We start from the raw sequence: 23158 nt of genomic DNA, 5'->3' as shown, positions 1-23158 counted from the left end.
AATCGCCCAGAGATTTTTGTGAGAGGATCCGAGTTGGCCTGACCAAATTCTCGGGCGTGACTCCGGACACCCCAGCCTTTGAGACCTTGTTAAAAATGCAGTTCGTCACCAAAGCATGGCCAGACATTCAGAAGAAGATACAAAAACGGGAGGGTTGGACTGAACAGGGGATAGGGGAACTCCTAAGGATTGCTCAACAGACCTATGTGGGGAGGGAGGAGGCGAAGACCAGGCAGAAAACTCAAATGATGATGGCAGCCGTTCAGGCGGCGGCCAAGAATGAGACGAAGGGGGAGGGACTGAGGGAGGCGCGACCTTCTCCCCATCTGGTCCGGGGACCTTGGCCCCGGAGAGGTGGCGTCGACCCCAGAAGGGAGAGGTGGACTGGGGATAGGCAAGGTTGTTTCCGCTGCGGGCGAGTAGGACACTTTGCTCGGGACTGCCAGGTGGATCGCCCCACGGGTGAGAGGAGTTTCCCCCTGTACAACTAGGGGGTCATGGTTCCCCAACCGGGACCCACGGGGAACCCTTGGTAAACATCACGGTGGGTCCCACCGGCGAGGAACGGCAGTTCCTCGTGGATACCGGAGCCTCTCGAACATCGTTGTGCCAACCGATCCCAGGGATTGCGAAATCCCGGGGCGCGTCGGTATCGGTGATGGGGGTGGGAGGTTCTCCGGTCAAGGCAGACGTACTGGAGGGAGTGAGACTGGAGTGGAATGGGAAGGAGGTAACTGCAGATGTGTTACTGATCCCACAGGCAGGGGTGAACTTGCTGGGAAGGGATCTAATGGGTAGTCTAGGAGTGGAGTTGTGGAATGTGGAACAGGCAGAAAGGATGTGTTTGTTGCGGGAGGCGGATGTGGAGGTTGTGAACCCTGAGGTATGGGCAGGAGAAGGGGGGGCGGGTCGGTTCCGCATTGCCCCAATTAGCATCCCCTTGAAACCGGGGGTGACTGGTTTGCGGCAAGCCCAATACCCGCTGTCCCGGGATGGGAGGCGTGGGCTGAAGCCCATCATAGATGGGCTGAGGCAGCAAGGGCTGTTGGAACCGGCTATGTCCCCCTTCAACTCCCCTATCTTAGCTGTGAAGAAGAAGGACAATAGTTACAGGCTGGTGCAGGATCTGAGGAGGGTCAACGATTTGGTCTTGGCCCGGACCCCGGTAGTGCCTGACCCCTACACTTTGATGGGGAAGATCCCTCCCGGGGATCGGTGGTTCACGGTGATAGACTTGAAGGATGCTTTTTGGTCATGCCCTCTGGCAGAAGAAAGTAGGGATCTGTTCGCTTTTGAGTGGGAAGATCCGGAGACTGGGAGGAAGCAACAACTGAGATGGACGGTGCTGCCCCAGGGGTACACTGAGAGCCCCCTCTTGTTTGGACAGGCATTGGAAGAGGGACACAGAGAAGTGGGGGGAATTACGAAGGAGCCTGGTGACGGCCCCGGCTCTGGCTCTACCGAACTTGGCCCTCCCCTTTCACCTATACGTTACAGCCCATGGGGGAACTGCCATTGGAGTACTGACTCAGAGACGGGCTGGGAAATATCAACCAGTGGCCTTCCTGAGCAAAGCCCTAGAACCAGTGGTGAGGGGATGGCCGACTTGTGTGCAGGCAGTGGCTGCCGCTGCTGTGCTAGTGACAGAAGGGAAAAAACTCACTTTTGGGAGCCCCGTGATTGTCCATTCACCCCATCAGATCTTAAGTGTGCTTAGTCAGCAGGCGGCTGCTTGGATGACAGAAGGGAGGATGTTGAAATATGAGACAGTTCTCCGGATAAGTCCTGATGTGGTGGTAGGAACAGACAGGAATTTGAACCCAGCGGAGTTTCTTGCGGGGGAGCGGAAAGAATGGGAGCCGGCGGAGCACGAGTGCTCCACCCTGTTGCAGCTGCAAACAAAGACCCGGGAGGACCTGCAGGAGGTCCCGCTGGAAGAGGGTGAGGTCTGGTTCGTGGATGGGTCTAGCCGAGTAGAGCAGGGACAAAGGAAGTCAGGGTACGCGATAGTGACTGCGGAGGGAGAGACAATAGAGAAGGGGGCACTACCAGCGGACTGGTCGGCTCAGCTGTGTGAAGTGCACGCTTTGAAACGGGCACTAGAGTTGGGAAAGGGAGTGTCCCTCACCGTCTACACAGACTCACGATACGCCTGGGGAGTAGTGCACACTTTCGGGAAAATTTGGCTGGAACGGGGTTTACTCACAACTGCTGGGAAGGAGGTGAAAGCTCGGCAACTGATAGAGGGGATGATGGAAGCTCTTCAAGAACCCGACAGGATTGCAGTGGTGCATATAATGGGACATCAGAAGGGGGACTCGATGGAGGCAAGAGGGAACCGACTTGCTGATCGAGTAGCAAAGGAGGCAGCGGAGGGTGTCCCCATTGCCATCATGATTGCAATCCCCCAGATAGAAGAACCTCCGGCTTGGACGCCGGGGAAGTTGGACGAGGTGCTGCTGGAAAGGGAAGGTTGCAGGGAGGAAGCAGGTCGTTGGGTTACAATTGAGGGGACCCCAGTAGTGAGCCGTGCTGACATGAGGGGGATGTTGGAGAAACTGCACGAAGGGTCTCACTGGGGGTGCAGGCTTTGATAGATACTGTAAAGCCGTGGTACTGGAGCCTGGGGATGTGGACAGAGGCGCAGGCTGTGTGCTGGAAATGCCTGATTTGTCAGAAAACCAATCGCAAAGCCATGAGGAGAAGGGAGAGGGGAGGAAGGCCCTTGGCAATATGGCCCTTTCAGCGAGTCCAGGTGGACTTTACGGAACTCCCTCCTGTGGCTGGGTTGAAGTACCTGTTGGTACTCAAAGATCACCTCACTGGCTGGGTGGAAGCGGTGCCCAGCCGGAGGGCGACTGCACAGGTAGTAGCAAAAGTTCTCCTGGAACAGATCGTCCCCCGGTATGGGATAGTAGAGAGTCTGGATTCTGACAGGGGGACCCACTTCACCCACAAGGTGCTGCAGGAGGTCATGCAAAGCCTGGGGGTTCGATGGGAACTCCACACCCCTTGGCATCCTGAATCCAGTGGGAAAGTGGAAAGAGCTAACGGGGTATTGAAGCAACATCTCACCAAACTGGGATTGGAAACAGGGCTACCTTGGACAAAGACACTTCCGGTTGCCCTGCTTCGAATGCGGACAGCCCCTCGCAAGGATGTGGGGGTCTCCCCATTCGAGCTGATGATGGGAAGACCTTTCCTGGCTCCAATGGGAGAGCCTATCCCCGAGCTAAAGGATGCCTTCCTGAGAAAGTATCTCCTGGTACTGTCACAATCTCTCTTATCTTTAAGAAAACAGGGACTCCTCGCTCAGCGGCCCCCCTTGCTGGAAGACCAATACCCCCACAAGCCAGGGGATTGGGTCCTGATAAAGACGTGGAAGGATGAGAAACTGAAGCCGTCTTGGGAGGGACCATACCAAGTTCTCCTGACAACTGAATCGGCGGTTCGAACCCGACAGGGGGGTTGGACCCACTACCATCGGGTTAAGCGAGCTCCCGACCCCCGACCGTGGACTGCCCAACCAGGAGACGGACTCAAAGTAAAACTTAAAAGGAACTGAACTAAGGCAGGGGAGGAGATGAACAACATGAAGGCTTGCATCCAGGTTATTCTATTATGTCACTGCTTAGATGCTCTACAGCACAGCTCTAACAACAATTTTTTTGTAGAATTGGCACAGACAGCTTTGAACAGCACAACTTTTTGTGTGGGGCAACTCTTGACTGTGAAGGGTGTCACCTCCACCTGTTTCTTTGGAATGCCCATCAGCTTGGAAGCATTGAAGAATGTTACTCAGATAGCGAATATTGATATCACTGGGGATGATCCCCCGTGGGGGGGGATGTTCTATCATTTTGGGTCTTCTCCCACTCCAAGACCCTGGACTAATCAAAGGCAAATAGCTCTAAATCTCTTGGGGATAACCAATGCAACTCAATGTGTATATTTCAACAATACCCAGAACCGTACCCACCCACTGCCCTCAAAAGGTCCTGCTTTCACTTGTGGAGGGATCTATAATATCCCTTACGCCTCAACCCCTCTATACCTACCTAAAGGTTTCTTTTTGTTATGTGGACATGAAGCTTACACCTATGTTCCAGCCTATAGTTCAGGGGGCCCTTGTGCCATAGGGCGCCTGACCTCTCTATATGCCCTGCCTCCAATACAAGCGCACCCATCAAAAGAAAAAAGAAAAAGGGAGCTGCCATCTGATTGTGAGAGTGATGTGACACTCTTGTCTGAAACAGAAGCCATGGCTCTGGCCCTCTCCTTAGTAGGGGTTCCTGCACTAAGTGGAAGGGCTTACCTGGACCTAAGGAAGGTGGCCTGCCTCCTGGCTAAAAGTGTCAACCTTACATCCTCTCTCATTGCAGCCCTCACTGAAGAAGTCACTGAGATCAGGAGGGCGGTCATTCAAAATCGGATAGCTATAGACTATCTCCTATTAAGGGCAGGACAAGGCTGTGAATCTTTTCAAGGTCTTTGTTGCTTTAACCTAACCAACAATAAGAATTATGTTGAAGCAAAACTAGCCAAGTTGAAGACCTTAGCCTCTCGCATATCCGAGGATCCAGAGGGATGGAATTGGTCGTGGCTCACTAGTTGGTTACCTAACTTTGCTTGGTTAAAACAACTTTTTGTACTAGCCATTGGTTTCATTGCCTTACTGGTCCTAGTATGTTGCTTAATGCAATGTCTCCCTGCTTGTGGGAATTACCTGTCCCAGTGTGTGAAGCCCCGGGTCCGGGACGAGGGAGCAATCCTGTTAGCCAGGTTTGAGGCCCAACAGAGGCGTGAAAAGAAAAAGGGGGGATTGTGAGAAGGCAGGGAGAAGTGAGGGCCTCAAACGAACCATGTTTGCTAAGGGAGAGCGCTGTGCACCATGGGGCAGCCTTGGGGGGACAGCAGGAGGGAGGATGGGCAGAAGGCACACTCACATCAGAGTGGAGAAGGACGGCAGGAGGGAGGAAAGACTGCAGGCAAGAGGCACGTTCGCACCAGAGTGAAGAGAAACGGCAGGGGGCGGCTGTCGGGTCAAGTGGGGATTGGAATGTGTATTGCGCTGATTGGATTCGGAAAGTGGAATGTCTGCGGTTTTGCGGTTAATTAGCGGCGCTCCGGGGCGGTAAAAAAGGTGAGATTGTGAGCCAAGCCCTCGTAGGAGGGGGAGGACAGATAGGGGTTATAAAAACCTGTCAGACCTTGCTTCGGGGTTCCTCCATTGCTGCGGGAGGGACCCACCTTTGCAAACGTGCCCAATAAAAACTTCTGTCTACTGGATAACCGAACCCGTGTCTGTCGTTTTCTGACAAAATCATTGGTATAGGTAATGGTTGCAACTGGCCTTTTAACCCCTGGAGCTGGAGGATGCCTTTCTGAGTCACAACGTCACACACCTTGACATCAGCTTCCAGAGAATCTTGCAAGGCATTTTGACTCAACACTTCTGTTTTCTTTTGCAACTCTTCATTTTCCTCTATAAGTGTATCTCTCTTGCTCATATTCTGTATTACCTCTTTGTGCTTTCCTTCCAGAGCAAAGGCCTGAAGCAAACACATATGTAACAAGCTTGTTACAGTCTGGGGACTTCTTTTGTTGGAAGAAAAAGTTATCTTACCAAGTCCATTTCTGAGCTGGGAGTAAAGACACTGACGAATTGCATGAAGTTAGGAGATTTATTCTTCACCCAAGTGCAGAAGCAATGACAGCAAGCAGTTAGGTGGGCGGCCGCACTGGACCCCCGCCATACAGCATATTATATACCTTTCGTTACATTTAGACCTACATTAAGATGTCATGACCCTCTGATCCAATCAAAGCCAGTTACCTTGATCCATACTCCTCCCTTTACCCAGGACCCCTTTCTCTGGTCTTGATTAAGATTCTCCCTTCTTGTATGTAAACTAATTTCTATCACCTTGATTGTTTACAGCCATATGTAAAGCATCCTTTATCACTCTGCTTGTTCACCGGGGCGCTGTCCTGATCTACATCCCTAAGAAACAAGGTCAGGACCGCTTATCTCTCTTTGTGAAGGGTCATCTGAACAGGAAAGAACTATCAAGTCAAGATAGTTTATCTGCTCACATGAAGTGTCTTCTTTCCAGTCAGGAAGAAACAAACCATGAGAGCAATTATCACATCCTTGAGATATTGAGAAGTGTTGAAGGTATGCGACCTTTTGATAATTTAAATAAGGTCAATTACTGTGAGGTCAACCATACATACAGGAAAGGGAATATTGGCATATTGCTGGGCCTGCTTTTACTTCATGTTACACAAGCAGGTAAAGACAAGTGTTTAAAACATCTAAATGTCCAAATATCCAAAATGTCTACAAATATCTATAATGTCTATATGTATATATGTATATATATAAAATGCCTATGTGTCCCAACCTTCTAACACTTTTCATCACAATTCTTTTAACAGAGCTGTTTGCAGTTGCAGTAAGATGTTAGCAAGGAGAAGAGGAAGGAAAACACCATTTTGAAACATAACTAAATATGAATTTAAGCCGCTTCTGTGGCTTGGTGATAAGGATATCATCTCCAAAAACAATTAGCAGGGCATCTTCATGCCACAGTTTGTGGGACAGGAAGATAAGCCCCCCAAATCGCAGTCTTATCCCTGATGAAGGCCTCAAATAGGTTAGTTTCTGCATTCTATATTCATTACCTTCTTGGTAAAGGGATATGTAGAAAGTAGTACAAAGACAAATCTTAGCATCTCTTTTACCTTCAGAGCACATATTTGGGGAGGGGGGGGAATCTCATTTTCCCAATGTGCCTCTACCATTTGTCAGCAGTGCTCTATTACACTCTATATAGGATAGACTGCCCTGTCTCTATATGTAACTGAAGAGATGAATGATTGACACTAGATCAGAATGAATGTTGAATGAGCAAAATTCACTGAAAACAGTGAGACAGTGGAGAGCTAAAGAGGGAAGAGTGGATTGTAACCAGCACTCATTTTAATCAATGACATGATTTAGTTATGAGTTGTTATGCCTCCTCACTCCTGGCCTTTCAGAGGGGTTTCAAGACCTGGCTCTGCCATCTGGCCTGGGGCAAAGAGGGGGATCATCAAGTGTGGGGTTGGCTAGTCCCTTAGTGGCCTGGCGTTGCTGCCTTGAACCATCGGCCTCCTGGATTTTTTTCCCTTTTATTTTTGTGAATGTGAATTGTTACAGGTTTAAATTGTATATTTATTATTTTAACATGTTGTGAGCTCCCAGAGTCCTCCATTGGGGGGAGATGGGTGGGGGACAAATTTAATATATATAAAATGTTTCTTAAATAAATATGTATTTCACTTCTTTAACCACTGTTCTGGTCTGGGAATTTCCAAAGGTGAAAACTGGAAAAGAGAAATTCTACAGACATTTCAGCTACTATAGATACTCTGTGATCATATTCAAGTGATACCCTAAAACATTCAGAAATTAGGCTTAATGGGTGACCTAAATCTGGAAATATGATAATGTTGGGGTTAGATGAAACAACATTAACCATAATTTCTTCTTGGAAAAACAGGGTCAACCATACATACAGGAAAGGGAATATTGGCATATTGCTGGGCCTGCTTTTACTTCATGTTACACAAGCAGGTAAAGGCAAGTGTTTAAAACATCTAAATGTCCAAATATCCACAGCTTGGTATGTCCTCTGAACCCAGACTAATGGTCAGCTTATGGTTAAGTAGCAACAGGCTGCAGCAGTAAAGGGGAGCTATCTTTGCAGCAGAATTTTCACTGCTCTGCTGTGGTTTTGCAGCCCTGCAGACCTGTGGGAATTTACAGAGGTGATATGATGAGCTTAACTTTCTTTTACCACGCATCTCCCTATCCCTACCTTTGACTCTAAATGGACTAGCCCAGACTTTTTGCTGCTTGTAAAATAAAGAAATTTACTTTACCATTTTAAGAGTTCACTTTTCCTGGGTAAGTGTGCCTTAACCATGATTAACACTAGGCCATACTTAAAACAAAGTGTGCAACAAATTTCAGAGTAGGTATTCCTTATCTTTAGATTGCAATAAGACTTTAGGCAAATATTCTGACACAAATAGAAAACAAACTATACAAATAGATAACAAATAAAAAGTCTATAGCATATGAAACTGCAGACATAGAATAAACATCTAACTTGAATCACTGACTGTTTCAGAGCTGGAATAATGCATACAGATTTTTCTGCACATGCGATGTTTCAACACACTGTAACATTCTTCAGATATCTCACTTAACAATTGCACTCAAAAGCCACCATCCATGAATATTTATTTCATTTCTTCATTATGTATGGCACCTTTTATTTCCCAAGTTTCAGTAAAGCCAAATAAGAAGACTTGAGATGAGGCTTTTAACAGAGGTTTTATTGGCCAATGAAACCACCTGGATGGCTCAAGGAGTGTTGCCCAGAACCACCCTTTGCAAAGCAAGCAACAAAGATTTTATAGGCATAGTCAGATATTTCAGATAGTACATCCCCTCATATCCATACAAGGGAATTTTGGGATGACCCAGGGAAAAGTAAAGGTGGGCCTAAAGAGGTGAATCTAAGTTTAAATACCTAACTTCTTTGGAATTTAGGGCCTCTCTTGTTGCAACTTCTTTGCCTAATTTGATCTAATTGATCAAATTTATGGCTTCAGGCATATAGCTAATTGCTTTTAAGGAAATGGGGTGGGGGTGCTGTGCTCTCTTAGAAGGCAATCAGGCATTCAACAAAGAGATAAGGTGGGGGAAAGAAACGCTGTGCTCTTTACAAAGCAAGTTAATCCTTTGTAAATAAGATAGAGTGCACTGTCACATGCAGAGCTGAGATTGAGAATGAGAAGGGTGGGCCCTAAACTGGCTCTTCCCTCAGGCACTGTTGCATAACCGCATCTATTTGTGTGGTATTGGTTACTGGCCCAGAGTGTAGTGTTGTTATTGATGCACTACTTTTGTAATTTGTTGTTTTTGTTGCTTTGTCAGCTTCCCAGAGTCACTTGGTGAGTGTGTGACCTTAAAAATTGAACCTTTTTTTTTATTGAAGGGCATTGTTTTGATGAGAGTAAAATTGTGTATCAAAACAATGCCCTTCAATAAAAAAAAAGGTTCAATTTTTAAGGTCACACACTCACCAAGTGACTCTGGGAAGCTGACAAAGCAACAAAAACAACAAATTACAAAAGTAGTGCATCAATAACAACACTACACTCTGGGCCAGTAACCAATACCACACAAATAGATGCGGTTATGCAACAGTGCCTGAGGGAAGAGCCAGTTTAGGGCCCACCCTTCTCATTCTCAATCTCAGCTCTGAGTAATTCTCAGTTAAGACTTTTATCTTGTGTTCTCTCTGGGCCTTACTCTGGGCAAGGGAACCCTCCAGTGTTTTCCCATCAGTTCTTCCATTAGACACGACTGCTGCACAAACCAATACTTTTTCATTGGTAGTTAGGAGGATCCGAGTTCACACATCAGCCATGATGTGGCTTAGTGTGTTATCTGATTGTGATTTATAACTCATGGTTTGTGATGCGGCACTGGCTGAACTCAGCCAAGGGCGACTTCCTAAAGATTACCAAAACTGTCATCTAGCACCACAAAGGTGAACCCCAGTCGTTACTTCTTTCCTCCAACTATTGCTCCTCTTTCCATCCATTCTCAGTTGCAGTTCCTCGAAAAGGGAGCGGGACACCTTACTTTTCCTTCGACTTTGTGAATCAACTCTGACTCTAAAAGCAGAAGTTGAGTTGATAAACGACCCAACAGCGGTACGAGCGCTACTCGCTGCCTCTCCGTGCCCCAAAAGACAATCGACTCCCCCACGTCTTTAGGGATCACCTTTTTCCCACGGCACGTTCCAGCGTCCGATTGGTCTCGACTCCCGAGGCTGCTGAACTGAGATCGACTGAGCTTCGGAGATAAGGAGCAAGCCGAGTCGAAGCGCTTTTCCCCTTCCTGTCCCTTTAAGAAGGGCTGGTCCGAGGCGAAGTAGCGGAGCGTGACTCAGCATTTTCTTCGTGCAGATGCTAGAAAGTCTGGTCGATCAATCACTCCCTGCTTTGGTTGTGCCTCGACCCGCAGCTTTTCCGACAGTGAGTACCCCTCACCCCCGTTTCCGTTTGGCTGGTCTGGTTCTCCTTCCCTTTCTGGGGTGATGCACGGGAGAGAGAGGCGGTCCTGGGGGCGCCTTGCTCCCCTCCCAGGCAGAGCTAAATGCACCCCGCCGCGTTCATTTCGAGCGGGAGAGAAGGCGCTGCGGCGCGCTAGTAACCGCCCTGCGTTCTTTTCGTGTTTTTCCTCCTAGTGCCTGGCGAGTACACCCTCACCTATTTCCCCGTTCGAGGTGAGTACTGAGAAATGCGTCTCGGATGAGAGGGCTTTTTAAACTAACTTTACAGGAAGGGAGAGCGGGGAAGTCTTCGCCAATACGGCGAAACTTGCAATATTCTTCAGTCGGGGGAGTTCTCTTTCTAAGCTTGAAAAAGATTTGTAGTAATTGTTCTTTTCTGCACCTAAACTTGTCTTCCAGTTTTCAGAAGTCCTCCTTGCTTGGTTCCTCCTGCAAAACAGATTGTAGTTGCTGCAAGAGCTTTATTTTTTCTTTCCAATCACTTCGATGATGTGTTAGAGCTTACGGTGTTCTTGTTAGGAAGTAGAGAAGGCACGTTTGCTCTGTTGCATCTCCATTGCCCAGATCTGAGCTTCATTTTGCAGCTTCTTAATCTGCCAGAGTCTCTTGGGAGAGGTTCCCTGTTTCTTCTTGAGTTTTAATGGCAGCATGAGAAGTCTCCACAAACGCAAAGGAAGAAAAAATGCAAAATTATTTGCTCTGGCTTGGGACAAAAAAATGATACTTTTTTTTGCGAGAAATTGTGCAAAGCATGCATTCTGAACAGTGCTCAGAAATGTTTCTTGTTCAGATATAGGAACAGTGAAAAACTTTTTCCATTTATTTCCTCATCCATTTCTTTTCAAGGTCTGTCAAGGAATCTTTTGCAGTTTGATCTAGATTGGCCTTAGATTTCCTGTACTATTCTGGAGAAGGAAAAAAGGAAATTAGCACCCTATCCATGAAATTTTCACCCATTTTTCTATGAAAAAACAAAACAAAATAGTTTCTTTTTCATCAAAGTGAATATGGAAGGAAAAAAAATGCAGGAATTTTTTTTTTTTGCAAAGCATTCCTTTGTTCAGAAATATGCCCCCATTCCCTGCTGATTTAAATAGGTTTTGCTACATAGTCAGTTGTATTAACATTCCATATTCATGTAGGAGGAATGTTCTCTAGGCACCAGGTGAGGGGAAGAAAGATAGATCCTATGGAATTGTCATTACTTGAGTTTTTAGTATTTATTTTAAAATGCTTTTAATATATAAACAGAAGAAAATCAGTAACCAGATAGAAAAAAATGAAACTCAAACAAAAATTAACAAAGAAAAATATTTATGAAATAAATGTATATAAAACAAAAAGCTCAGGTCCTCAACAACAAATTACATCTTGACCACCTGGAGTAATACTGATTGGATTTTGTTCCTGTTCAGAAAGTGAACACATGTCTTCCATGCAGGGTTTTAAACAAGTTGTAATTGTTTGGTAGAAAGGTGATGTTTTTAGATACTTTGGTCACCTAATGTGAAGAGAGGACTCTTTGGAAAAGACCCTGATGCTGGGAAAGATTGAAGGCAAAAGGAGAAGAGGATGGCAGAGGATGAGATGGTTAGATAGCATCACTGAAGCAATGAACATGAAATTGAGCAAACTCCCGGAGACAGTGAAGGCCAGGAAGGCCTGGTGCAATATGGTTCATGGGGTCACAAAGAGTCGGACATGACTTAACTGAACAATAACAAAATTGCATGGGTAAATCCAAAGTTCCTCATGCTTCAGTATGTTCCAAATTTCAAAATGCAGTAAGACACTCATATCTTTAAACCCTTTTTTTTCTTTCCCCAACAAGCCCAAAACACATACGTTAATGTCCAAAATGTTGTTTCCAATACAGGGAGGTTAAAACCCAACCTTTACTACACATTTTCTGGGGTATTGAAATAAACATGAAAAAGTACCACTTTTACACTGTAACCCATTGATTTGTTGAAACAGAATATCCCATTGCTTCCTTGCTCACTTTTTTTATTAACAGCTTTTGTACACCAGCTCGATCTAACCAACTCTGGGTGATATACATGAGCAAGCCAATACAAAATACCTTGGCAATTAAACATAGGTTTTAAAAACTCCAATAAATTAATAACAACAAAAACAGGTAAGTGTTTCTAATCACGCTAGAGGCCCATGGGATATAATTTATGTTCAGTGTTAGCAAGGTGATTGGGGAGGAGATGGAAGACTATGCCTGGGGGAAATATCTACTGTTATTCAGTAGGGTTATTGAGCCAGGTATTGGGGCAGGAATCGGGGACTACTCACTACCATCTAAAGAGCCCCCCCCCCGTCTGTTTTGAGTCTACAGTACCACCAAATTTACTTTTGTTTCATTTGGGTGATTTACTCAGATTTATTTACTATACAATAGATAGGTTGTTTCCTCTAACTACCATGAGTAATGGTAAATTTAGTCGTCTTTGAGTCAAGCTTGGCTCCTGTGACTTCATGGGCATGCTCTCTTCTTGGAAGCAGTACATAAGTGCTTTGCTACTACTACTACCTGGGATGGTTTTTGCCAGTCCAACCTTGGTATTCCTTGGAGGGGTCCCACCCAAGTATTAACCAGGTCTGACTCTTGCTGAGGTTGCTTTAGCTGTGATTTGGAAGATGGAGTATCTTAGTCTGAGAGAGTTAGTTCCCATCACAAGTAAAAGCCTTGTATTTTTTACTACTGTTGTTAATGTGTGATCAATCCCTTAACTCTTGTTGTTTGCTTGCTTAGCTGATATTAAGCTCCATTGGTGAACTGTACTGTAATAGGACTGCACTGTAAGCGACCTGCATCTGCTTCTCTTCTCTTGGAGAGTGGTCGTGTCTTGACTCTGACCATTTCTCCAGCAAGAGGGAATCTTGGACGTAGAATGAGTGCCTCATTTACTGCTCCCGGTTGTCATCCAACCCCCCATAAAAATGAACAAATCCAAATCACAGCAGCAGCATTTTCTTTAATGTGTAAAGTGTGATTGAGTAAGGTACTCATCCCTATTCTCAATCTGCTCCTGTCATTTTTTTTGTTGGAACTCTATTATTTTAAAGAAGTATCAGGAGTTCCATGGATGAGGAGGCAGCATGGCAAATGGATACTGCACTTCATGAGGTACTCAGTGGGGAAAGTGTAAACATAACACGTTTGCTGTATGCCCTTCCCCTGAATCTACTGAGGGTGAATTAAGTGCAAAAGGCTATAGAAAGGTTCCCTAATACCCTTCACAGCCAACTTCCTCCCATTCCAGTATTTGACGCAAGTGTGCAACTGCCTCAGTTCCTGGCCAGCCTCTCTGGTCTGGTTATTGTCTGCCTCGGGTTTGTTAATCTTAAACTTCTTCCTTATCAGCTGTGTTTGGCCAATGTTGTCTGCTCCCTTGTAGTGGCAGTTGGGTTTTTTTTTTTTAAAAAACACTGCTTCTCATCACAGAACATGCAAAACCAAAATGTGGTCCCTTTTTTGGGGGGGGGGGACTTAGCATCTTGTGAATCCAACTAATTCTAGTCAGTGACCCATACTTAAACAATGGTTCAGTGAGCTGGGTAAATATTGCCACTAGGTTTATCCAGGGTCTGGATTTTTTCTTTTTTCTTTTTTTAAATCTCAGGGCGTGGAGAGGCCATACGCATGCTGCTGGCTGATCAGGGTCAGGAGTGGATAGAGGATGTGGTGAATGGGGAGATTTGGCAGAAGGGAGATCTCAAGCAATTATGTGTGAGTAAAGCTGCCTTCACGATAGGTTTTATTTTATGGGCTTGGAAGGGAAATCCTTCTGTCATGCATTCTAGCTTCTGATGTTATAATTTCATTAACTAGGCTTTTATCTTAGGATGGCTAGCCTGTAGCTCTCCAGTTAGTTTACAAATTTCATTAGCTTCACTATTTGCAATACTAGTTGGGTTTTACAGGAGGTATTATTCTGCAATATCTTTACTTTATTGGAAATACTATGGAATGCCCTATCACTAACCTTTTTTCCCCTCATCCCTTCTCTTCCAGGTCTTTGGCCAACTGCCTAGATTCCAGGATGGGAATTTTATATTGCATCAGTCAAATGCTATTCTGCGCCACTTGGCTAGGAATCATGGTGGGATTTATGGGCATATCTGTGGGCATGTTGCCTTTTGGGGCTTGGGTACTAGTGTCTACAAATGGCGCTTATGTGTGTATGTAACCATGCCTCTTGAGTTGACCATAATGGAATTCTACACACTTGACCTTAGCCAAAAGACCAGGAAGTGGTATAATGGAATTCAATTAGTAGCTAATAGAGATGAGCCAGTTTGGTGTACAGGTAGTTCTCGAGTTACAACCACAATTAGGACCGGTCACACCTGATTTTATGAACTTTTTTGATGTGGTTATTAAGTGAATCTGGTTTCCCCCTGTCACTTCGCTTGTCAGAAGCCCCATGGGAAAGTTGCAGGTGGTGATCACATGACCCCAGGATTCTGCAACTGTCATAAATACATGCTGGTTGCTAAGCGCCTGAATTTTGATGATGTGACTGTGGGGATGCCGCAATGGTTGAATGTGCGAGGACTGGTCATAAGTCACTTTTTTCAGTGCTGTAGCAACTTTGAAGGGTTATTAAACAAATGGTCGTAAGTCGAGGACTACCTGTAGTAGTTAAGGCACTGTGCTAGAAACTGGGAGACCATGAGTTCTAGTCCTGCCTTAGGTAGAAAGCCAGCTGGGTGGGCTTGGGCCAGTCATATCCTCCCAGCCCTAGGAAGCAGGCAGTGGCAAACCACTTCTGAAATCTTGCCAAGAAAACTGCAGGGCAGTCCAGGCAGTCAAGAGTCAATGACTTGAAGGCAAAAAAAAAAAAAAAGTTACTGCCTGTAAGAGATTTTTAAAAATGCAATAAAAGGTAATTACCAGATGTGGGTGTAAAAATACATTAAATGTCAGACAACAGAGGTATGATTTGGTTAAATATTGATAAAGAATTAAAAATTGATTTGGGCCAAATATGTCAATCATATATATGCTTAGCAGTCGTAGTTTATCTCCTAGCCCAAAAGTTGTTTGATGTGGGAATCTCTGATTTCATTTGCATATAATTTTAAGCCACAGTGTATTGTTTTGTTTTTGACTTAGTGTATTTGTAACTCCACCCATTATGCATCAAGCTGCTGTGACTTATTCAGCAAACCATGCTTAGAAAAATCCAGGCCTGAACTTGTATGAATGCTATAGTGGGTATGGCAGAAAAATGCATTCTTAGTTAGCAATATTGTTATGACCCTCTCTGACTTTGGATCTAGACGCTTTCTTTCTTGCCCCTCTTCTTCATGGCTCAGGACTCTATGGTCAAGATGCAAAGGAAGCAGCACTGCTGGACATGGTGAATGATGGTGTGGAGGACCTGCGTCTTAAATATGGCCACTTAATCTACCAGAACTACGTAAGATGGATTACAGGAGAACTTGATTTTGTTTTTAGCTGCTGGATGAAGAGTTCAGTCCCCTATTTAATGATGCCTTGTTCTCTCTGGCAACCAACAGAATGATCAAATCCTGGGCTTTTCTTACAGCATCTAAGAGGAAGTAGTTTTTAACTGGGGAAAGCTAATTTAGGTTTCAAGCTAAAAATACAACACTAAACCTGATTAATTTAGTTTAGCTGAACTCTTTCCCCCACTGCAGATGATAAAGCTTTAACCAAAAGGGCTCCAGTAAAAGTGACAGTGATGTTGGCTCCATGATCTCATTCAGTTCCCACTTGCCAGAGGATGTGGCTGGGATGTTTCCTATAAGAAAGCATCACTGCGATCCAGGTTCTTTGCTTTGTTGCAGTGAATTCTGTCAGGGGTTCCCCACTGGCTGGGAGGAATGTGCTGCCAAATAGTTAACAAGGGGCTTGCTATGGGGGAGTAGGAGTGATGGGATTAGAAGTAGTGGAATGGCTGCCTGCATGGCTCAGAGGGGTTGGCTCACTTCTGTTGAGCTGGGTGGCCCGGTGGGAGAGGATGTGGAGCAAGAGAGCAGCAAGGTCTGGAAGGCACCCATTAGGTGTTCAAAGAACACAGCAGCAACAGCAGCTTATTTCCCACTCCAGAAGTAAGAGCAACTGCTGCACTGGATGCATAGGCTAGACTGCTGTTGCTGGCAATACAGATGTGCTGCTGCTGAGAACAAAAATTTAGCTGGAGCTGCAGTGAGGTTTTCTCCTGTCAGAGCTGTTCAACCTGCTGGAGGACCCTGGTGGTGGTGCACCCTTTGCAGCACTTTCTGGACCCAGGCAATGAGTGGGTTGTCAGGTATACCGATAGGAAATGCATTACCTGGAAAGGGTAGGGCGCAAGGGCAAGGTACACATGAAAACTAATTATTAGCAGGGGAGATTTGGATTCATCAGAAGCATTGTGAGAAGATCTCTTCTGACTATAAGCAGGGTGCTGAAAGAATGCTAAGTGGCAGAATATCCCATTAAAAAGAATATGCATCCAGGGCAACTGTTTTATGAAGAGTATGGGCTTAGCCCGGTGACCCATGAATGCTAGCTAGCTATTCATTGTATTGAAAGTAAAAGCTAGATTTATTAAGAAATACATGAGGATTAGAAAAGCCTGCTACCTACACTAGTCCTGGAGGGAAGGAGAAAATTACCTTTGTTGGTTAAACACAAAGATTCAAGGAACAATAAGTTGTATGAGAAACAGCCATCCGTCTCTCCATTTACCCTGGGTTCACAGGTGCAAAGAGATTATGCAATCTCCAACAACCAGACTGTTTTTAAACAAGGGGCTTGGATAACCCCCCACCCCACCCCAAAATAAGGGCTCGAGCAAGTCTCTCGTTTCACTGCTCAGGAGAAGTGAATAATTTGGTTTGCAACATTGGTAGAAATGCCTCGGTGCGTTCCTTTTATCCCAGTTCTTTGGGGGAAGAACACAGGCAAGCTTGGAGGAGGAAAGGACTGACTCTTGTTCTTTCACAGGAATCTGGCAAAGCTGCTTACATTGAGGCCCTGCCAGCTGAGCTGCGTCCCTTTGAGAAGCTTTTGGCTCAGAATGATGGAGGGAAAGGCTTCATTGTAGGCAAACAGGTAAGCAACCAGATGATCATCCTGTTGGAGACAAACATATAGGGGTTGGACACACTAATGGCCTTCCGGAGATGGAGGCAATTACTTTGGGATGAAATTCACATGTCATTGTTGATACGTGTTAATTGTTAATAAAATTGTTAATAAAATCATTGTGGTTTACTGTATTGAAGAAGCTATAACTGTCTGGCTTCATGCAACACATTAGGCCAGTGCTGAAGCAATCAGGTATAGCCAGTGTGCTGCGTGAAACAGGCTTCTGTTTTATCTTGTCATATCCTAATCTACCCATTTTAGATAAAGAGGGAATATTGACTTGCCCTTACTGTATAAGTGGAGTAATATATTTAGAATTCTAGTTCATCACTTCCAGCTGATAGTATTTCTTGAAACTCAAGAAAGCAGCTTTAAAAAAAAAAATTGAGATTTTTCTGATAGTTGGGTTTTGGTGCTGTGTTCTATGCTTTCCTGCAACCCCACAGAATTGTGGAATATTGGAAAGAAATCATATAAAGGGGTTTGGAACTCTACCTTTCTTAAGTTTCAAGAAATACTATCAGCTGGAGGTAGAAGGAAAAACTCCAGCTCTGCCATTATAGATGCTCAGCAAATATGGTAGAGGTATTCCTTGAAAGCTTTGGCTTGTATTTAGGGAGTGGGGTAGAGCATCTGTTTACTGTTACATACAAATGTAGAACCAAAAGTGATTTGCAAAGTTAATGAAGTTTTTATTTCCATTGCTCTCTTCTGTTAATGGGCCCCTTCTCTCCATTTCCCCCAGATTGCCTTTGCAGACTATAATCTGCTTGACCTTCTACACGTCCACTTGGTCCTGGCACCCAACTGCCTGGCTTCCTTGCCTTTGCTGGCTGGATATGTGCAGCGCCTCAATGCCCGGCCACTTCTCAAGGATTTCCTGGAATCAGATGCCCGTAAGAAACGTTTCATCAATGGGAATGGCAAGCAGTGAAGCCATTTCTCTAGGATGTAAGTTTGTAGTTTTGTACCTTTGAGATCTAATAAAGCTAGTTTAAAAAAAGGCCTGCATCTCTTGGCTGGGGAAGGAAAATCACGAAAACTGTGAGCATGGAACCCTTCTGCAACCCAGGAAAGGTGCTCAGGACCTGGTGTCTGGTTGTGCTAGAGAAGCAATAATGCTAAAATGACTGATTAATGGTGGTGGTAGATATGCTTTTTAAAAAGGATAAATTGCAGCTCTGCAGAGACCGATTTGTGGTGGGGCTAGAGCACCATTCCCTCATGCTCTTTTCCCATTGGAATCAAAACCCAACAGTTGCATTTATTTTTTTTTAATCAGAGTTCCTCATAGATCAGTCACCCCTCTGCCAAATATATTCTGGTCTTTCTTACTAGCAGTGTGTATTCCTGTTCTTTAACAGTAAACTACATGGCTACAGTTCCAAGATTAGAGCCTGTACTGCATTACAGGATTAAGGTTGCTGAAACTGCCAAGTTTTTGTTTTTACCCAGGTCTAATACTGAACTTTACAACAAAATGAGAAAATATTCTATTAGGTCAGTTTGATTAAAATCATTTCAGCATTCATTTCTAGGGTAACTTATTTACAGCTCCCCAGTCAAACATATCTTCCATAATTTCAACTGGTGCCAATCCTACAGTCTTTTCTGTGCTGGATCAAGTTATTTATATTTATTATTCATTTAAAAAGGTCGCACTGCTATTCTGCTTGAGAGTCTTATTACCTTTATGGTCTTACTACCTTTATATCTTAATTAGCTGTATTTTTGTTACATGTTTTTTTTTATCATACATACGTTATAGGTTGAAATATTTAAAATAAATATCCATGGAAGAGAAAACGCATTTTCTCACAGCAGAGTTTGTAGCCAGGGAGTTCATTTAAAGGAGGAGACACATTTTTTGGTTTGTCATAGATGAAAGATACTCTTGACTCTTCCCTGTGAAATATTTTCTTTTACAAGGGAACTACCCTTTTTTTTAAACTTATTTTTAAAAAGAAACTGCCTCTAAGGGTACAAGGATGAGAGAATGATGATGTCTTCTCAGGGACAAAGCTGATTATTCTTGCCTCTTGTTTACCTTTCTGTGTTGATTTTACAGCAAAGTAAGTGAGTTAATCCTGGAAAAACTTATTTTAGCCCTTATTTTGGAAAAAAAAGTCATTCTGCCATAAATTGCTGAATTGCAAATGAATTTCAGCAGGGTGATGTTGGACTCAGGACTAATATATGGAGTTTGGGGCCACATACAACTCAGAAATGACACATTCCTGTCTTTTCAGCATATAAATGGGGAGAGACCTCTGTATGATTGCACTGAAAATCATGGCCATGCTTTAAGAAATTGCTTTTAGTTTTAGGTGCTACAGTGATTATAGTTGTGCGTGTGTACTCCTGATGTTTCTGTTAGCAACAGACCACCCCTCCCACCCCTCCCAGATCACCACCACAAGCTACTGTCACTAGGAGCTCAAGACGTTTTGCTGTGTGAGGCATTGGACAAGATCTCTGTTACATGTATGTTGACCCCACCGGTAGCTGAACTTTACCTTCACCGGCCGAAGAACTGTGTCTTTCACTCTGCTTGAGGAGAGCAAACTAGCTTTAGTGCATAAGCCCTACATGCCATTTCGTCCTTCAGTACCTTATTGATTGATTGATCAAATTTATATGCTGCCCACCTCACTGTACTTCACCTCACTAACTTCCTACTTGCTCATCCTTCCATGCACCGTTGTGCATCATGTGGTCATACCTCACTTTAATGGATTGACATTGTCCTTTCTGCTTGCTTGGTTAGGTGTTTTGCCCAGCCGTACTGCCTGAGAGATTGGTAACTAAAGCTTCTAGTGTCTTCTGTTATCCAGGCTGGCAACATGCAAGCAGCGGTGCTAGCTCTGAAAGATGGGAATGCTCACAGAACAGAGAGAAGCCAGGGTTAGGAGGATCAAGTGCAGTTGGAGATACTGCTGCAGTGCCTCCCTGCACCTTTTACCTGAGGCAGGTACCTCACTCAGCCTAATGGCTGGGCTGGGCTGGGCTGGCCTTGCCTTTCTTTAAACAAGGATTGGAAAGCTATGTTCCAAGATCTGTGTGTGGCTGATAGATCCCTCTTTAGAATTTTGGAGCAGTTCCATGCAACTACTATCCTGGAGTACACTCCAGTATAATGGGATCATCCTTCTCAGACCAAGAATCAACAGGATCAGAGAGATCAGTGGTGTAATCCTCCTCCTGGCAGAACAGCTTAGCAGCTGTCTGAAAATGAGGTAAACTGGCAAAGTCAAGCCCCAGTGGAGCTAATGGAAATGGAGGGGTCCAGAAGCTGTGGTCCTTTGTATACCAGACAGAAGCATATCAGAGCACTTCTTATTTAAGAAGAAATTTACAGAAAACAGTTCTTCTTCCTGAACTATGTTATTTAACTTTAAGATGAATTTGTTTGTTTCCTTCTTCATGCCATGCCATGGCCTTTCAGACTGCAAGCCTATGAGCATAATTTTTAAAAATTATGCTCATATTTTTAAAATTATGCTCATATTTTTAAAATTATGCTCATATAAAATTATACATACATTCTGGGAATATGTTTGGCTGAAGAGCAAGATAAATTCCCATCAACTAACTAAGTAAAGCAAGCCAATAGGGGACATTTTTGGTGAGAAGAAGCACTGTTTATTGTATCATTGTTAGAACATAGGGAGGTGTAGAATGGTAAGTCCATAAAATTATGAACAGTATTGATTAAAGCTGGAGACATCTAATGACATACAGATAAATATTTCCTCATATGCTATATATAAATCTATGGGATTTATAGCCATCGTATATCCCAATGACTAGTAACATAAAATGCATATTTCAAGTACTAAACTGGCCAATGCTATTAAAATGAGGGGGAAAATAGTTTTATTTTTTGAATTGGATAAAACAGCAAATTGTTGTATCTCCTTACCTTAATCATGTCTATCTTACAAACTTTCTTAAAGCTTTTGGTTGATTACTGCCCAGGTCACATCACATATGACATACTAGCAAAACCAGTAGATAAATATTATGTAAGGTTTTATGCTTATTTATGTTTATTAATACATTTTACATAAATGCTCGAACTTTCCATAAATAGGCTATCAAAAATGTGTACAAAGATGTGTAAAATCTTTGATCTAACCTGACAGAGAAGCGAGTTAACTGCTTGATCAGAGTTTCACAATGAGTTGCATTCATAAAGCCAAAAGGCTGCAGACATTTGTGCAGAATTGATTGCGATAACCAAGACTGGATGGAAAAGATATTCAGTATCTGATAAAAGATGGTTGATCTTGCTATAAACATGTTATTAATTTATTACAATCTTTCAATTTAGAGGACAAAAATGGTAATATATGAAGTATTTGCATCATACAGTTAACTTCTGCTTAAGTACAGTGAAAGATGACATAATGCTAACTTGGATCAAAACTAGAAAGCAGTGAACAACTGGCAGATTTTCTGATGGGAAAACATGGGGGAGTTTGTTTAATATACCCTAACAATATGATTCTGAGCTTATATACAAAAAAAGAACTCACTTATTCACTTATTATCTTTTGTAGTCCTAGGCAAATAAGTTTCATGAACTCAGTACTTCTTATATAGGTGGTCCTAGTTTAGCGACTGCCTTGTACAGCAACCATTCACGGTTATGATGGTGATGAAGAAGTAACTTTGTGACTGATCCTCACATTTACGACCTTCGCAGGTCTGTAAAGCAAAGAAGAGCTGAAGCAAGGTCATAAACACAGTCATGGTTTCACCTAGTGACCTCTTTGCTTAACAACCAGGTTGCCTGTGCTGGTTGTGGTTGCCAAGCGGGGACTGCCTATACCAAGAGAAATGTTAAAGGATTGTAGCAGAGCAACCCAATACTATACATATTTAACTAGAAATATTACACTGAACCTATTAGTTTACTATATCACTAGTAAGCATTTATTACTGAAGGTTTGACTTCTAAAGAGAGGTATTAAAACACAAGCCTTGCACAGAATCCATTATTCACTTAGCTCACACTTTGTGGTAGGCTATGGTTTATTGAATAATCTATAATTGGCTGGATTCAGCATACAATAGAGACTGATTTGCAAACCCACATTGGCTGGGTTCACATAACACTCTGAGACAATATCAGACAAGCTGCATTATGACTCAGCATGATGGGCAAACCCATGATATATCTGAGTGGGTCTTACTGTAAATCCTTCCCATCCAACAGAACTTGTCACACTAATATTCTAAAGGTCTTTTTGCCCAAGAAATTTGTAGTGCAAGCATGTTTATATATTTAGTTGAAAGTAACCTGAAGATTTTAAGATGCCTTTAAGGAGCAATTTAGAAATACTTCTGCAATTATTTGGAAATAACCAAGATACATATATTTAAAGACAGCACTTACAAAGCAATTCATTACCATGCATGATCACTCAGAAGTAAAAATTTTTTTCTTCCCTCCAATAAAATTATTGCCATCAATTGTCCTGTGAGAAGGAACCCTGAAGAAAGAGGGACAAAGGCAGGTGGGAACTCACCATGGAAGTCCTCCCAGCTACACTCTGAGGTTCTCATCATCAACTGCCCAGTGTGAAGGATCCTAGAAATATGCTGTTTTTCAAATATTAATTATATGTATAATCTTTGAAAACATTTTCATTTGGAAAGCTTGCAATAAACATACCTAAACTCTACTAAATCCAGTTATGTCTTGATTGTACCCTTTTCCCCATTCCACAGCATGCATTACTTGTACACCACTGAAATATGGGAGAAGTTGTTGAATGTCTTGTGTAAATATACTGAGCGTATAAAGACGAACAGAAGATCATCTTCCCACATTTGTAGGGTACTAATAGTTGTGAATATGTGAAGTCTCACTCTTGGTATTGAAAATAGATTTCGG

The 23158-nt window shown here is 43.6% G+C and overlaps 1 protein-coding gene across 1 annotated transcript; it reads left to right on the top strand.

Annotated features, from left to right (window-relative positions):
* The first annotated feature begins 9961 nt into the window (after positions 1–9961).
* Positions 9962–22951, top strand: GSTP1 (glutathione S-transferase pi 1). The gene is made up of 8 exons (XM_007439188.4): positions 9962–10101; positions 10314–10352; positions 13775–13881; positions 14167–14254; positions 15474–15577; positions 17113–17220; positions 18002–18207; positions 22750–22951. Coding segments are annotated over exons 1-7 (636 nt in total). The 5' UTR covers positions 9962–10100; the 3' UTR covers positions 18191–18207; positions 22750–22951.
* Positions 22952–23158: the final 207 nt, after the last annotated feature.

The sequence above is a fragment of the Python bivittatus genome, unplaced genomic scaffold, assembly GCF_059951505.1.
Source record: "Python bivittatus isolate LINGU-HERP-01145 unplaced genomic scaffold, Pbiv_v1 ctg000480_np1212, whole genome shotgun sequence".
Lineage (NCBI taxonomy): Eukaryota > Metazoa > Chordata > Lepidosauria > Squamata > Pythonidae > Python > Python bivittatus.
The sequence above is the reverse complement of the archived record's forward strand: the minus strand, read 5'-3'. Positions and strand labels throughout refer to the sequence as shown.

Excerpts from the sequence above, each read along its gene's own strand:
- GSTP1 (XM_007439188.4), top strand. Across the intron at positions 13,882-14,166 it reads GAGATCTCAAGCAATTATGT|GTCTTTGGCCAACTGCCTAG; the intron begins GTGAGTAAAGCT and ends CTTCTCTTCCAG. Across the intron at positions 14,255-15,473 it reads CCACTTGGCTAGGAATCATG|GACTCTATGGTCAAGATGCA; the intron begins GTGGGATTTATG and ends TTCATGGCTCAG.